Source organism: Lissotriton vulgaris, chromosome 8 (assembly GCF_964263255.1).
Source record: "Lissotriton vulgaris chromosome 8, aLisVul1.2, whole genome shotgun sequence".
NCBI lineage: Eukaryota > Metazoa > Chordata > Amphibia > Caudata > Salamandridae > Lissotriton > Lissotriton vulgaris.
This window is the reverse complement of record NC_141696.1, coordinates 1352554331-1352568839: the sequence shown is the minus strand read 5'-3', so window position 1 is coordinate 1352568839 and position 14509 is coordinate 1352554331. Positions and strand designations below refer to the sequence as shown.

The window sequence follows — 14509 nt, the reverse complement described above, 5'->3', positions numbered from 1 at the left end:
GAGGATTGGTTATATTTCTAAGGGGGAAGTTTCTTCTCTCCCTAAGTAAATTGAGTTAGCACACTTAATGCAAAGATTGGTTGTTATTTTTGATAAAACATCATTACAATCCTACCTTTCAAGATAACATCAGTTGATCAGTGTAGGAACACTTTATGAAACCTGAAATTTGCCAGGAAACTCTTCAAATGCTATACATGGAACAGAATTCTTCTAGTATCCATAATCTCTACCTTAACCCCTTCCACGCTGATGACGAGCTGGGCTCGTCATGGCGTAGCCTCCTCGCACGCTGATGACGAGCCCAGCTCATCACGTAACATGCATTTTTTAAAATCTCAGCGTACGAGCGGAATTCCGCTAGCGCGCATGAGGTTAATAGTTAGGCATGTGAAATTATCACAATGACACACTACATTTTACGAAAAAATCACTTCACTTCATGTCACTACTTTTGAATTTTTGTCTTGGAGTATTTCCTCACTCATATTTATATAATCTATATCTGCAGAGTTGTTATCCCAGTTGGTTGCGGCTGAATCTCGGTGTGCCCTTTTGGAAAAGCAACTAGAGTATATGAAGCAGATGGTACGGAAAGCAGAGAATGAGAGAACAGCAGTTTTGGAGCAACAGGTAAATTGTTTGCTTTCTTTGAGTGAAGACTTGAAAGAACAGAATGTCTTACAAATTGATGATGCACATGGTTACTAGTTTCATGTTTTACCATGTCAAAATATTGAATGTTGACATTTTATAGAGTCGAAAGTCATTAGCCTTGGGCTGTTGTGTTTTCAAGCAAACCGAAGATAACACGCAATTTGAAGACAAACTGATCTTTCTGTTGCTTAAGTTATTTCTTCCAGAGAAAAGTTTTTCCTTTATCTAGCACTGTAAGCTACTATAATGAACCTGAGCTCTTACTATTCTGCCTTACACATATTAAATCTTAATATTACCAATTCTTCTACTTCATAATTACAAATAAATAATATGCTGCAGCAGATAATGCTAGTAGATGTGTATACTGTAGTGGCGAGTATTTGACAGCTATAAGTGCTGTGATTTTTGATTAAAGCTTCTTGAAAAGTAGAAGCTGGTACAGATTTTCTAATGTAAGGAAGAATCTTTACCCAGCTATTCCTGTATCTAGATCTCTTGTTAATCAACTCCCAGCTCTCCTGCATATAATGAGCCTTCACAGAATAAGACCATTGAACCAATGGTAATCCCCTCTGCAGCGCAGCACATAGTTATTTGAGCAATATGAGCATTCTCTATAATTAATGTTTCCATCACAGAAAACATTCCTCTTGTTTTTACTAAATCCAGACATGTTTATACCAAACAAAGTTCATTTATATGTAGATCTTAGGCAGCACACATGCGCTGTCTGCAGGACCAGCTGTAAACCGTATAGCAATAGTAATCACGCCTGCTGCTTGTGATTGGTTAATGTATGTATTACTCTGATTTCTGGGCTCCTTATTGGTTGGTGCTTCCAATAAATCACTTCCGTTTTATCATAAGGAACACAAATCAACTACAGTTTTATTACGCTACAGTTGTTCATATGTTATGTTTAGGGGCTACTTGTTTTATTTTAGATGGATATTATGTCACCAGGGCGCCTAGCATGGCGTCTGGTTTCATCTTAATTGTTTTACCATGGTGCTCCCTTCATGGGCCGCCATGCACATAAGTTAAAAGGTTCAGCGCTTTATATTTTAGCGTGGTGCTTGTTTTCATCATTTAAAAAAGTTTTATAAGAACCATGGCGTCCATTTATGGGCCACCATGCACATAAGTTACATATGCACGGGCGCCACGCTTTATATTTTAGCACAGCGTAAGTTTTCATCTATATTTTTTAATTACTGTCCCATCACGTCGCCTCCCTCTCGTTGCTGAAGGCTGCTGGAGATGAATGCGCCTGGTGGCGTCAAAGTTGGAGTTGGGTGTTTTGAGCCGGCTGGTAGTTTATAACACAGTGGGATGCAGTGGGTTGATCTTAGAAGTCCGCTGTGCTGTGACTCCTCCTGAGCCCCCTTGTACCTCCCAACTTGTCCAGCAGCACAACATGTATCAGGGGCCTGGCATAGTCCGTAGCATCTGAGCCACGTTCATCTGCTCCCTTCTGCTCTGGTGCTGTGGACAAAGAAAGCATCAACAGAGGCAGGAGGCACGGGCGGAGCAGCTCTCCACTGCCTCCCTCGTCGGTGGGCAGAGCAGACATCCGAGCACGGCCTCCAGAGCAGGTGTGGGACCGATGGGTTGGGGGAGGCGTTGCAATTGCTTGTCCCCATAGGAAGACAAACAAGCATTTACATTTCAATATGTCTCGCATTTGTGATAGTTTGAGCTATTCGCATTGTAAATGACAATGCCTTTTATTTATGTGACTGCTTGCAGGTTTTCAAAACACATAAGTATAAGTCATTGTCATTTACAATGCCAATAGCTCTAGCTCTAACTCTTGCAAATGCGAGACCTATTGCATTGCAAATGTTTGTTCTTCCCCTTTTAGGGCTCTTGCATTCAGATAGCAAACAAGGTGCGATTCCAATGAGGCGCTCTCAGTGACACGTCATCTTCAAAAATGTAATCTAATTCCCAGCAAGTTATATTTTTTTCTGTTTTCAGTTTTGTATTTGTTTTCCACATGTTCACATGATGTTATTGGTTACAAACTTTGTGTTGTTTAGCAAAGACCATTAGAGACTTTATTGGTGCCTGATGGATACATTTTGAGGCAAAGCAACACAAAATACTTTTAGGCCTTAGGGTTTTTTGTAGACCAGCAGAAGCATGTATAGATTTTGAAATAAGACTGCAATGTGCTGCATAAGAACATTGGCTGGAGTGACAGATTTTCCAAGTCACAGAATGTAGGACTCTCACTAATTGGAGGATCAGAGTGTGATGAAAGAGGTGTTTTCAGTGCTTGATCTCATTGTTTTCAGGGAGAACAAGAATTCGCTCTTATGCAAAATAGGCAGCTTTTAGGACTTTCCTGTGATTGTACAACTGGCAAATAGATTTCTGGCTCTATACCTGTAGTTCTCAGATCAGATGCTGTCTGTGTGGATACAAACACGTCCCTTCTTGAAACTTGTTGATTTGGTACTCCGAACCGGAGAACATTACTTTTAATATTATAATCACTGAAATTGGGAGGTCCTTCACCATACAAACCTATTGTTTGCAAGTACAAAGTCCACAACATTCCTGCAATCTAAAGTTATTTTTAAAATACTGCCTATTAACGACTAGGGCATAGAAGTCCTACACCTACTTTAGGCTCATAATAATCCACACATCGATATGAAACTGTTAGAAATGGGGGTCTCTAGTTGGCAAGGGCTTGCACTTTTGTCCAAATACGGACCCTTCTTCCTAGTCAGGATAAGGGAGTTAGACTCCTAAAACATCCCCTGCTCACCCACTTGGTAGCTTGGCACGAGCAGTCAGGCCTATCATAGAGGCAGTGTGTAAAGCATTTGCACATACCCAACAGTAATACAGTTTAAGCTCAACAAAAGGACACCACACCATTTTAGAAAAGATAGCCACTATTTTGACAAGACCAAAAACGATAAAAATCAATAATACAGTACTTAAAGATCTACAGTTATCAAAATATGCTTTAAAATAGTTCCTTGATGTCGATAGGTCAATCCGGGCTATCACGGCATTATGAGCAAGCAATTCCAAACAGTTCTGGCTCACCATGGCGTCCTGTGCCAGCTACGGTGTCTGGAAAACCCGCAAACAGGACCTTTTAGAAATGCAGGGCGTCGATGACCTCATGTTGAGCTTCCGAAAACACAGCGTCCGCAGGCGTCTGTTCTGGAGGTCGGTGTAGTCGTCGGGGGCCCTCGAAGTTACACACGTTGCAGGTCGATCTCCTCTCTGATGGAGTCAGGAGCGCTGGCGTCGGCAGGCGTTGTGTGCTGCAGTGCGAAGTGCAGCGGTGCAGCATGCAGAGCCCTCAGGTCGCAGTGCGAGCAGCAGTTCGGTGGCGGCATCAGATGGTGTTGTGGTGCGGGATGAAGGCGGTGCTTGTTACGGTGCTGGCAGGTCACGGTGCAGGCAGCGTCGTTGTTGTTGCTAAAGCGTTGTCATCGGCTGACTAACTGGATGGCGCTGGCGTCTGGAGGGCAAGGCTGCGGTGCGGGATGAGGGGGATGCATTGTGTAACTTTACGAGCGGTGCCCTTGAACCACACTGAAAGCAGCGGCGTTGATTTTGGTGTGGAGCGGGATCGGCCGGGGATACCAGGGCGTCGTCGTGAAGCGAGGCGGTGCGGAGTGCGGTGCCCACAGGTCACGGTGCAAGTAGCGGCTAGGTGCCGGCATCAGCAGGCGTCGTCGGTGAGACCAAGGTCGCGTTGCGGTGGTGCCCTCTGCGGTGCCTTCAGGACACTGAGTCGGCAGTGGCATCATAGACGCTGTCGAGTTGCTTTTCTTCTGTTGCAGCACAAAACACACAGTCCCCAGTGCTGAGGGCAGAAGAGCTTGAAGTCTTTGCTGTTCCTGAGAATTCTTGAACAAGGGGCAAGCTCTACCTCAAGCCCTTAGAGAAACAAAAGTAGTTATCAGAAAGTTCAGTCCAGTCCTTTCACTGACCAAGACCGTAGCAGCCGCTGCAGGCCAACACAGCAAGGCACACAGCAAAGTGGCAGTTCCTCCTCACTGCTTCTCTGGCTCTTCTTCTTGGCAACCCAAAAGAGTTCTGAAGTTCAGGGGTCTGGGCCCCAATATTTATTTCCCAAAGTCCTTTGATCTCTTAGGCAGAGTGTGTCTGTGGCCCAGCCAGAAACCGTTTTGCCTTCTCTGGTGTGATTTCCTTGCAGGAGGTGGAGACGGCATTGTCAGAGGGTGACCAGGCCCTTTGAAGTGCAAGGAAATCTCCTCCCCCTTCTCCCATTGCAGCTCAGGTCTATGCAGCCCTTTCCTGACCCTACCTAGACTATCTGGAGCCAGTCCTGCTCCCCAGCCTCTGTCATCCAAACCCCAGACAGGCAATCCACATTCCAGCAGAGGCACACGGGATGACTGAGCAAGAAAATACTTACTTTCTAAAAGTGGTATTTTCAAACACAGAATGTAAAAATAACCTTCACTAAAAGATGCATCTTTAGACTGAGTTCAGGCATACTAAATTTTATTTCCCTACCTAGTTCCCAGGGCCAGTTTTGTTTATAAGATGTTATAAACAAACTTCACATTCTGTCCTAGGGGGAACAGGTAGCCGTGCTAAAGTGAAAAACAAAATGGGCTGTAATTCACTATCAGGACATGCCACACACACCAGGCCATGTCCTACCTTTCACATACACTGCACCCTGCCCACAGCGGTACCTTTGGCCTACCTTAGGGGTGACTAACATGTAGAAAAGGGAAGGTTTAGGGCCAGGCAAGTGGGTGCACTTGCCAAGTCGACACAGCAGTTACCAACTGTGCGCAGACTCTGCAATGGCAGGTCTGAGTTGCCTTTTCAGGGCTACTCGCGTGGGTGGCATAATCAGTGCTGCAGGCCCACTGGTAGCATTTGGTGCACTTTACTAGGGACTAACAAGTAAATCAAATATCCAATCATGGAAACACCAATCCATAACACACTTTACCACAGGAGCACTTGCACTTTACCACTGATCAGCAGTGAGAAAAGTGCGCAGAAACACTACGCCAGCAAAAACAGAGTCAAACCCGGGAGGGCAGAAAGCAAAAATTCAGGGGAAACATGCCAAAAGTTGCCAAGCCTAACAGAAAAAATATCCTTTATAGACCTTAGTATAAAAAACTAAGGCGCACTGAAAATCCAAGTTGCATTAGTAAAGCTGTTACACAAAATTGTATCCAAACACTGTTGCCAGTGACAAAAAAAGGTGTTCGAGACATGTAAGCTGTAGATCACATGATTTGCATACTCCTGCCATCTAGTGTTGTATCCGGATGTTTGCGAGATGTTTCTTCAAAGAAGTCTTTCGAGTCACGGGGTAGGTGACGACTCCTCTCGGTGCGCATCGGCATATACTCTATTGTTTGATTGTTTTCCCGCAGAGGGTGAGAATGGAGATGATGGAGATGTCCATGCGTATGTATTTTAGTAAACAGAACTGCAACAGGTTATAGGTTCCCGGGGAGACGGGTGGGTGCATGTGAATCTACAGCTCCACATGCCAAGAACAGATGCTTACTGGGTAAGTAACATATCCGTTCGAGGCTTGTGAGCTGTAGATCACATGCTTTGCATATACTCTACAGCAGTATTCTCCCAAAGCTAACCTGTAGCTGTTGCAGTTGTCTGAAGAAGTGTTCTAAGTACTGCCTGGCCTACATTTGCTTGTTGTTTCGCTAACACATCCACACAATAGTGTTTGGTGAATATGTGCGGTGTAGACCATGTTGCAGGTTTACAGATGTCAGCTATGGGGATGTTTCCTAAGAAAGCCGTATTAGCCCCTAGTTTGTGGGTGGAATGCGCTCTAGGTGGTATTGGTAAAGTCCTCTTTGCTTTTCTATAACATGTTTGGATACATTTAACAATCAACCGAGCAATACCAGATTTAGAAATAGCATTGCCTTTGTGTGGTGGATCAAAAGCCACAAAGAGTTGCTTAGTTTGATGAAATGGTTTTGTTCTTTCCATGTAATGTAGTAAGGCATCAACTCCATTGTTAGATTGTTTTTTTTCTGCCATCGGTTTCGGACGTACATTGCTGCGCTGCGGTTTGAAGCCCTTCTTCAGGTTCCCCCTCGGTGCACAATTCACTCACCCTCAACGGTATTGTTATTCCATCTCCTCATATCATATTGCTTTCACAAAAAGACTTTTTCGATCCGGAAACTTCGTGGCAGGCCGTTGGGCCTAACCGTGCCAAAACCTTTTGCAGTCGATGGCATGGACTCCAAATTCTGTCCTTGGTGCCATGCTAAGTACCTACACACGGACCCGCACGAAGTTTGCAACTTGTGCCTCTCCCCGGAGTACGACTAACAAGACTGCATTGTGTGCAAATCTTTCCGAGCCAAAAAGAGGCTCCTTGACCGCCTGGCTCGACGTTATGAAATGCAACACCACCACAGAGGCTCTATTCTGAATCTCTTCTGAGATGATTCCGAGCACGATGTTGATGACGCGCAAGGTGCAGAGGAAGAAGAGGAGCCCATTTCCATGTCAGAAGCAGACTCTGACATGGACAAGGAGATTCCGCTGGGTCAGTGTACCGGGAGTACTGAGCCATCCCTGCCGCAAACTCCAGCGCTGCCCAAGAAAAAGGCCACAGGCCTTCCTCTGCCTTCGTGCCAAGGTAGGCAAGGTAGTGTTTCAGATACCCCACCTTCGGCCCGGCACTGTAACAAATATCAAAGCCTTCTGGCTCTGGATCGATTCGACCCCATTCAGGCACCAAGCCGAAATATGTATCGAAACAGAAACACGTTTCGGAGTAAACTCAACTCCTTCGGTACCGAAACTAAAACCATTCTGTGATCCGAAAACCTCGGCCCTGAAAATATTGGCACCGAAAGATAAAATGGCTCCTACTCCATCAAAGGAGCCTTGTTTCGATGCCCCACCTTCAACCCCAGACCTAAAACAGAAGGAACTGGTCATCAATCCTAAAACTGGAAATATCCAGACGAAATTGCCATTAAAAGGTACATCAGAAGCAGTGGAAGTTAACCACATTCCTCTTAAGAGGATAAATGTCGGTACTAATCCCTCACCTCCTTCTATTTCTCCTCCACTCATCAATAACACCCTCAAATTCACCACCACCAGATTCACCTGACAACCAGGATGATGGGGATTGGGTAGATGATAATTGTCCGGATACATGGAATTATTATAATATAGCTCCAAACAAATGTAAATGTAAATTGATACTTGTATAGCACACTACTCACCCACAAGGGTCTCAAGGCGCTTGTACGAATACCGCTGTGGAACCCGTCCTGGCTTTCCCTGTGAGACGTCCACTCCTGGGCACCCCCAGGGTGAAGGCCAGGCATCCTTAGCATTGTGGGGGCCGTTGTGGAGATTAAGCAAGCTATTGCCCAGAGTTGCAGAGTGGGACTCCATGATTAGAATAGGCACAGACCATCATCCAGATTTATACCCTACAAAACCCTCTCCACCTGATGATACCATAGGGTACCTAGATCTAATAAATAGGGCTGCTGAATATCATGGAGTTCAGCTTCATAAAGAATCCATTGAGGAGGATTTTCTCTTTGAGACATTAAGCTCTTCCCAAAGATCCACTCTCAAACTACCCATGCTTATGGGTATGCTAAAACATGCGGAGAACATTTTTAAAGATCCGGTCCATGCACAAATTCTTATACCAAGGGTGGATAAAAAGTATAAACCAGCACCAACAGACCCATTTTATATCAAAGGTCAGTTATCATTGGATTTCTGAGTTGTTTCTAATGCCCATAAGCGGGCAAACTCACAAACATCAGGAGATGCCCCTGATAAGGAATCTAAACTAATAGATGCCTCCGGAAAGATAATAGCTGCGCAGGCAGCCAATCATTGGCGTATTGCAAATACTCAGGCTTTTCTAGATAGATATGACCGAGCACTACTACCGGATTTATTACAAGGCTTAGGCGCATGACTTACTTCAGGAAGGGAAGTTAATTCCAAACACACCATTTAGATGCGCTGTAGATGCAGCTGACACAGCAACTCGTGCAATCAACACCAGTGTCTTGATACGAAGGCAAGCCTGGCTTAGGATTTCCGGATTTAAACCCGAAATTCAGGTTTTCTATTTTAAACGTAACATTTGACAAAGAGTATCTCTTTGGTCCCCTGGTAGACACTTGTTTAGAGAAGATGAAAAAGAACACAGACGTTGCAAAATCCATGGGGGGCTTACAGTCCCCATCCACTAGGGGTTCTTTTTGTCGCTCCTTCTACAGAGGGGGCTCAAAAACATCCTCTACATCCACTCTCATTTATCCTAAACCCCATACCACTACTATGATCCCCAAAATAACCCTTTCTAGACTCTCTCCTGCTCTGCTCCTCCTTACATCATCTGACACCTCCTTTATACTATACCGATCCCCCAAAACAAACCATTATAAACTCTTCCCTCTGACTCTTCCCCTCAAAAACCCCTTTTACATATCCAAAAGCCTCCTCCTACTGCTATGACCTAAAAAAAGGAAAAAGAAAAGAATCTCACTCTTCTGTCCCTCCACTATCTTTTTCAATCAAAATAACAGATTAACATGTTCACTTCTCAATTTCCATATTCCACTATACTAATTCACCACTAATCCTTTATGGGTTCCAGAGTAGTGTGCTACTCACCAATGAAGCGCCTCAAAACCCCATCAAGGGGTAGCAAGCGCAATATAAATCAAACCTCTTTTCCGCTTCTATCCTGCAACCTACCCTTCTCTATCCAAATAACTGAATAACTTATCCACCACTCAAATTACTTCATACTTCACTATACACATTTTTTTCAACCCTAATCCTTTAGCGGTTCTAGAGTAGCGTCCTACTTGCCAGAAAAGCGCTTCAACACCCATCCAGGGTAACAGGTTCTACATGAATGCAAACCTTTCTTCCCTTTTATCCCTCCGCTACCCTTCTCACTCCAAATAACTGACTAATATCCACCACTCAAATTACTTCCATATTTCACCATAATAATTCAGCACTAATCCTTTATGGGTTTCCGGAGTAGTGTGCTTCAAGATTCTGTTATCTTTCCGAATCTGAATCCAAATAACTGACTAACCTATCCACTACTTAAAATGTACTTACATGTTTCACTATACTAATCCAACACTAATCCTCTGTGGGTCACAGAGTAGCGTGCTACTCGCCGAAAAAGCACTTCGACGCTTAGTCAGGGGTAGTAAGCGCTATATAAATGCAATTACAATACAATACAATTTGTACGAACAACACCTCTAAGTCAAATAAAGGTAACACTCAGTCATCTTCTTCAAGAGGTTACTTTTGAGGTCGATTTAGAGGCAACAATGGTAAAGGAAGAGGTAAAGGTTTCACAACTCGCATCTCCCCCTCAACAAACAAACAGTGACTTGCCTCCCCTACCCCAATCATTCCTCACCAGTAAGGGGAAGTATCTCTTAATTCCTCCCCGTCTGGCATATAATAACTTTAGACAGATGAGTTATAGGAATTATCCAGTATGGTTACTGTAGGGGAGTAGGATCTGCTTACTATGGTTACCCCACTTTATGCTGGCGTTGCACTGTTTTTCAACTGTAGTCTGGCTGGGGCCCTGCTATTCAGGACCCCAGCCTAGCTGCTTCCTCTCTAAATGGATTGCATGTACTTAAGGTACACTCCAGATTGGTTACTGGGTTACCCTTGTGAGTCCCTAGTATGTGGTCCCTTAGGTACTAAAGGCATAGGTACCCCAGAGGCCTACATGTATTCTGCCACCCCTGGGAAGCATTCCAAAACGGCACCACAGGTATGCCACTGCAGCCTGGGTAAGGTGGTGTATGCACCCCTTACTAAGATAAAGGTTACCTACATCTACCTTTAATCACTGACACATATAAACCTTTAAGTCACTCCTATGGCAGGCCTTAACAATCCTGAAGGCAGAGTGCTTGGTTTTGTGTGAGAGGTGGCCATGAATGAGCAGGACCCCTCTGCAGCTTTCGGAATCTATTCTCTGATGCTGTTCTGTGATGCAGCCAGACCATATACTCTTAAATGCATTATAACCTTGCGGTAAATGCTAACTTTGGAATGGCTGCATGGAAACAAGATGCCAAGATTAAGGAATGTCAGGTCAGGGGGTAGATCCTTTGGAGTGGCAGCAGCAAGACTGTGGAACCAACCTCCCTGGTAGATTAGGCAAATCAGGGAACTTCTCCCCTTTAGGAGACGCGTGAAAACCTGGCTGTTCCCTATGAACTAGCTGGTCGACTCCTACTTCTGACTCACCTCCACATTTGAGCTGCTTAGCGCCAGGATGCCTGCAAGGTGACAGTGCGCTCTACAAGTTACATAAAAAAAAATATATATATCCTGGAATTTCGACATTCTATTTTGACTAGAAGACTGAAGAATCTCCCATGGGGTCAAGGAGTGACTCCCCTGTTCAAACGGGCACCAACGAAGCATCTTGCCGGTCTGCATTTTCAAGGCTCCAGCCGGATCCCGACGGATTTGTGACTCTGCCTCTGAGAAGCTTGGAAGTCCGTGTCCAGACATGAGATCCCAGCAAAGCTGAGACCCGCAGCCCTCACGAGTAACGTGGTACCGGAACTCCTGGACACTGTGCATATTTGCAAGTGCATAGACTTCCCAAGCTTTCCCGAAGTTGTACATTTGGCTACTTTTAGTCCAAGCCCCGAGCACCATTTGCACTCTACTCCACGAGTGTTCCCTGGGCCCGCTTTCAGAATTTCCGCTCGAGGCTCCTTCGCGATCCCTGGTCAGTCGACTGGTGGGTCCCCACGGAGGTAACTCTGCTGTTTCTTTGGCTTTCCTGGTTGCTCCAGACGTGCCCTGACTCCCCACCGAGTGGTGAGTCCCTCAGATCTTGCTGATCTGCACCAAAGCCAATCTTTGCTTTCTGCGTGGGTTGCTGTTGCCAAGGCTTGTTGGGTCCAATCCGGATACCGACACTGCAGCACTCGACATCCTTCGTGTGACAGCTCTAATCCATCTCCTGGTCTTCGTCAACGCCTCCTGATCCTCGTGGCTGAAGAGACGAGCTTCACCTTCTTCACCTGAAATCACCCAACATCTGTGGGCATTGCTCATTTCCTTCCTGGTCAGTGGCTAGTGACCCAGACTCTGACCCCTCTGCTTTCAGGTTCTTCAGATCTCCGATCCACCCTTGGATCCACCTGGACACTTTCGACTTGGTTGCCAGCAGCACTTAGCAGCAGATCGCCATTGAAAATGACGACGAAACCAGACATCAAAAGACACCTATGCACCTGGCTTCCCTGGGTGAGGAAACTCGAGCACTCTGGTGCTTCCGTGGGTATTGACTCTAGAATTGCCTAGTTCTAAAGGGGTTTGCTCCAAGTCCTCTTCCAAGTGTCCGTAATCTGTAATTAACCAACTGCGACTTTCCCCGTAGAAGTTAATGGTGATTCGCGGCTGTGTTTAGACACTGCACGCATCCCCGTGGATCCCTGTCACTACCTTGGGTGGTTCCTGGTGCCCCCAGCGGTTCTAAAGGCTCTAGGCCTTGTATCTATGTCAGTCGTGGTTCTTATACCACTTTCTTAATATATGGTTTGTTACGCCCTTACGGCTCAACGTATATTGTGCTAATTTACTGTGTGCAAAATCAGTTTATTGAATGTACTTTTGCCTCCAACCTCATAAAGAGACTAGAGGGATGTGTTTTAGAATAAATACATATATTGTGTATGTATGTATGTATGTATGTATGTATGTATATATATATATATATATATATACCTAGTGTGGTGCTCCTTTCATTTGGTCATTCATGAGATTATAGACTGGTAAAACAAGCTGCTATGCATTCCTTCAAGACTTAGCCTGAAGGATAGCTTTCTATATAGGTTGTCTTTAAACCTACCATCAATAAGTGTCGTTTGGACTGGGGCAAGGTGCGCACTAGAATAGTGGACAGCATATCCCAGGCCAACATCTCACAGTTACTGCCTGGAGCTTACCAACAATCATCCAAGCATTCCTCCACGTTCTCACAAAATGTCACCAGAGCATTTAAACCTTCTCAAACAAGAGGTTCATTCTCTGCTGCAAAGAGGAGCTATAGAGCCCGTACCACTTCACTATCAAGGATCGGGTGTGTACTCCCTATATTTTCTCATACCCAAAAAGGACGGCTCTCTCAGGCCTATATTAGACCTCTGAGAACTAAATCAGTACATTCAATCAGACCACTTTCATTTGATCACACTTCAACAAGAATTCCCACTTCCAAAGCAAGGCAACTTTGTTTACTTTAGACTTAAAGGACGCTTACTTCTATATTCCAATACATCCCGCTCATAGCAGTATTTTTGTGCTCAAAGCTTTTCAGACTCGCCTTACAGCCAAAGCTATCCTAGTCCTCACTGACAACGTGACAGCCATGTATTACATACAAAAATAGGGAGGGGAGGGGGGGGGGGGGACACACTCTCTCCAGCTGTCACGCCTTGCACAAGCCATTTGGATGCGGTCCATACATCACAATCTTTCTCCTGGCGGAACACCTCCCAGGAGTAAATAATCAAATAGCAGACTTGCTCAGCAGGCAGAGACAACATATTAACGAGTGGGAACTTCACCCTCAAAATCTCCTCCCATTCTTTCAAATGTGGGGGTTTCCACAGATAGATCTGTTCACCAAAATGCAAAATGCCCAAGCTTTGCCTCCAGATATTCACACCCATTGTCCAAAGGCAATGCACTATGGATGAATTGGCCTATGCTTTTCCGCCTCTCCCACTCATTCCAATAGTGGTTTGGAAGCTCAGACAAACATCACTCACACTGATCCTAGTAGCTGTCAACCTTGATACACTACCCTGTTGGAGCTCTCAGTAGATCCAAAAACAATTGAGGAAGAATAGAGGTAGTGGTGATAGAATCACCCTCCAGACAGGTATGCAAAAACAAAGAGATTCTATCAGTATGAAAAAAGGGGGGAAAAGAATTTTAATTCTTTGTGCTTTTTGGTTTTTTTTAACTATGCAGTGAAAAAGATGGCGAGAAAGACTCCCTTTGCAAGTGGCAAATGGAGAGCACTATGTGTTTTTTAAATACCCCTCACACACTAAGAATCCCTTAGTGTCATGGGGGTCTTTCCGTCCCTCTACGGGGCGGGGCGTGCTGCGACCTACGAGCTACGCGGGAGCACTTGTATTATGATGGTAGGCTATGTGTGGTGTAAGGGTAGTGTAGAAGTGATAAGTGATAGGGATGTAGGGACCTAAATTAGTGGATGCAAATGGTCAAAAAATAAAAATAAAAATTCCCTGGCTAGTGGAAAGAATTAATTTAATGGATTCCCTAGCTGGGAACATTAAAAAGGGGGGTTCATGGAGTGGAACAGAATATGTTTAACCACCTGGTCGACATGACATGTTTCGTAAGCAGTCCCCTACTGCTTACTCCTCAGGACCTCAAATGATCCCTACTGAAAAATACTCAATTCTAAATAAGAGAGATATGCCTACGATCCTAAAACCTAATAGCAAAAATCGGCTAATAGGTACTACTTACGGGCTTGAGTGGGCCCTGATTAAGCAAAAAAAGGGGGTGACCTGTTGTGGTCCCTGTAAAGAAAAAGGGAGAGAAAATACAAATTTGTAAGTGTACAAACAGACAACACATAGTTCTCATATATCACTAGTTGTGTGGGGCACATTGTGGCATTGTATCCTTAAATAGGTGGAGCTGTAATGACTAATAGGAGAGCCCGTCATAGAGGGAGTGGTGATATATTTTTCTCCCTTCCCTGATATGCTAGGTGTATTAACCTTCCAAGGTCTAAAAC

General features: G+C 44.8%; 1 protein-coding gene across 3 annotated transcripts in view; it reads left to right on the top strand.

Moving 5' to 3' along the window:
• CEP57 (centrosomal protein 57) overlaps positions 1-14509 on the top strand; it is a 595025-nt gene that overhangs the window by 239211 nt on the left and 341305 nt on the right. For all 3 annotated transcript variants that reach the window (XM_086935295.1, XM_086935296.1, XM_086935294.1), the window contains exon 4: positions 512-633. In XM_086935295.1, the coding sequence (XP_086791421.1) occupies positions 512-633 (122 nt within the window). The remainder of the gene's footprint in view (positions 1-511; positions 634-14509) is intronic.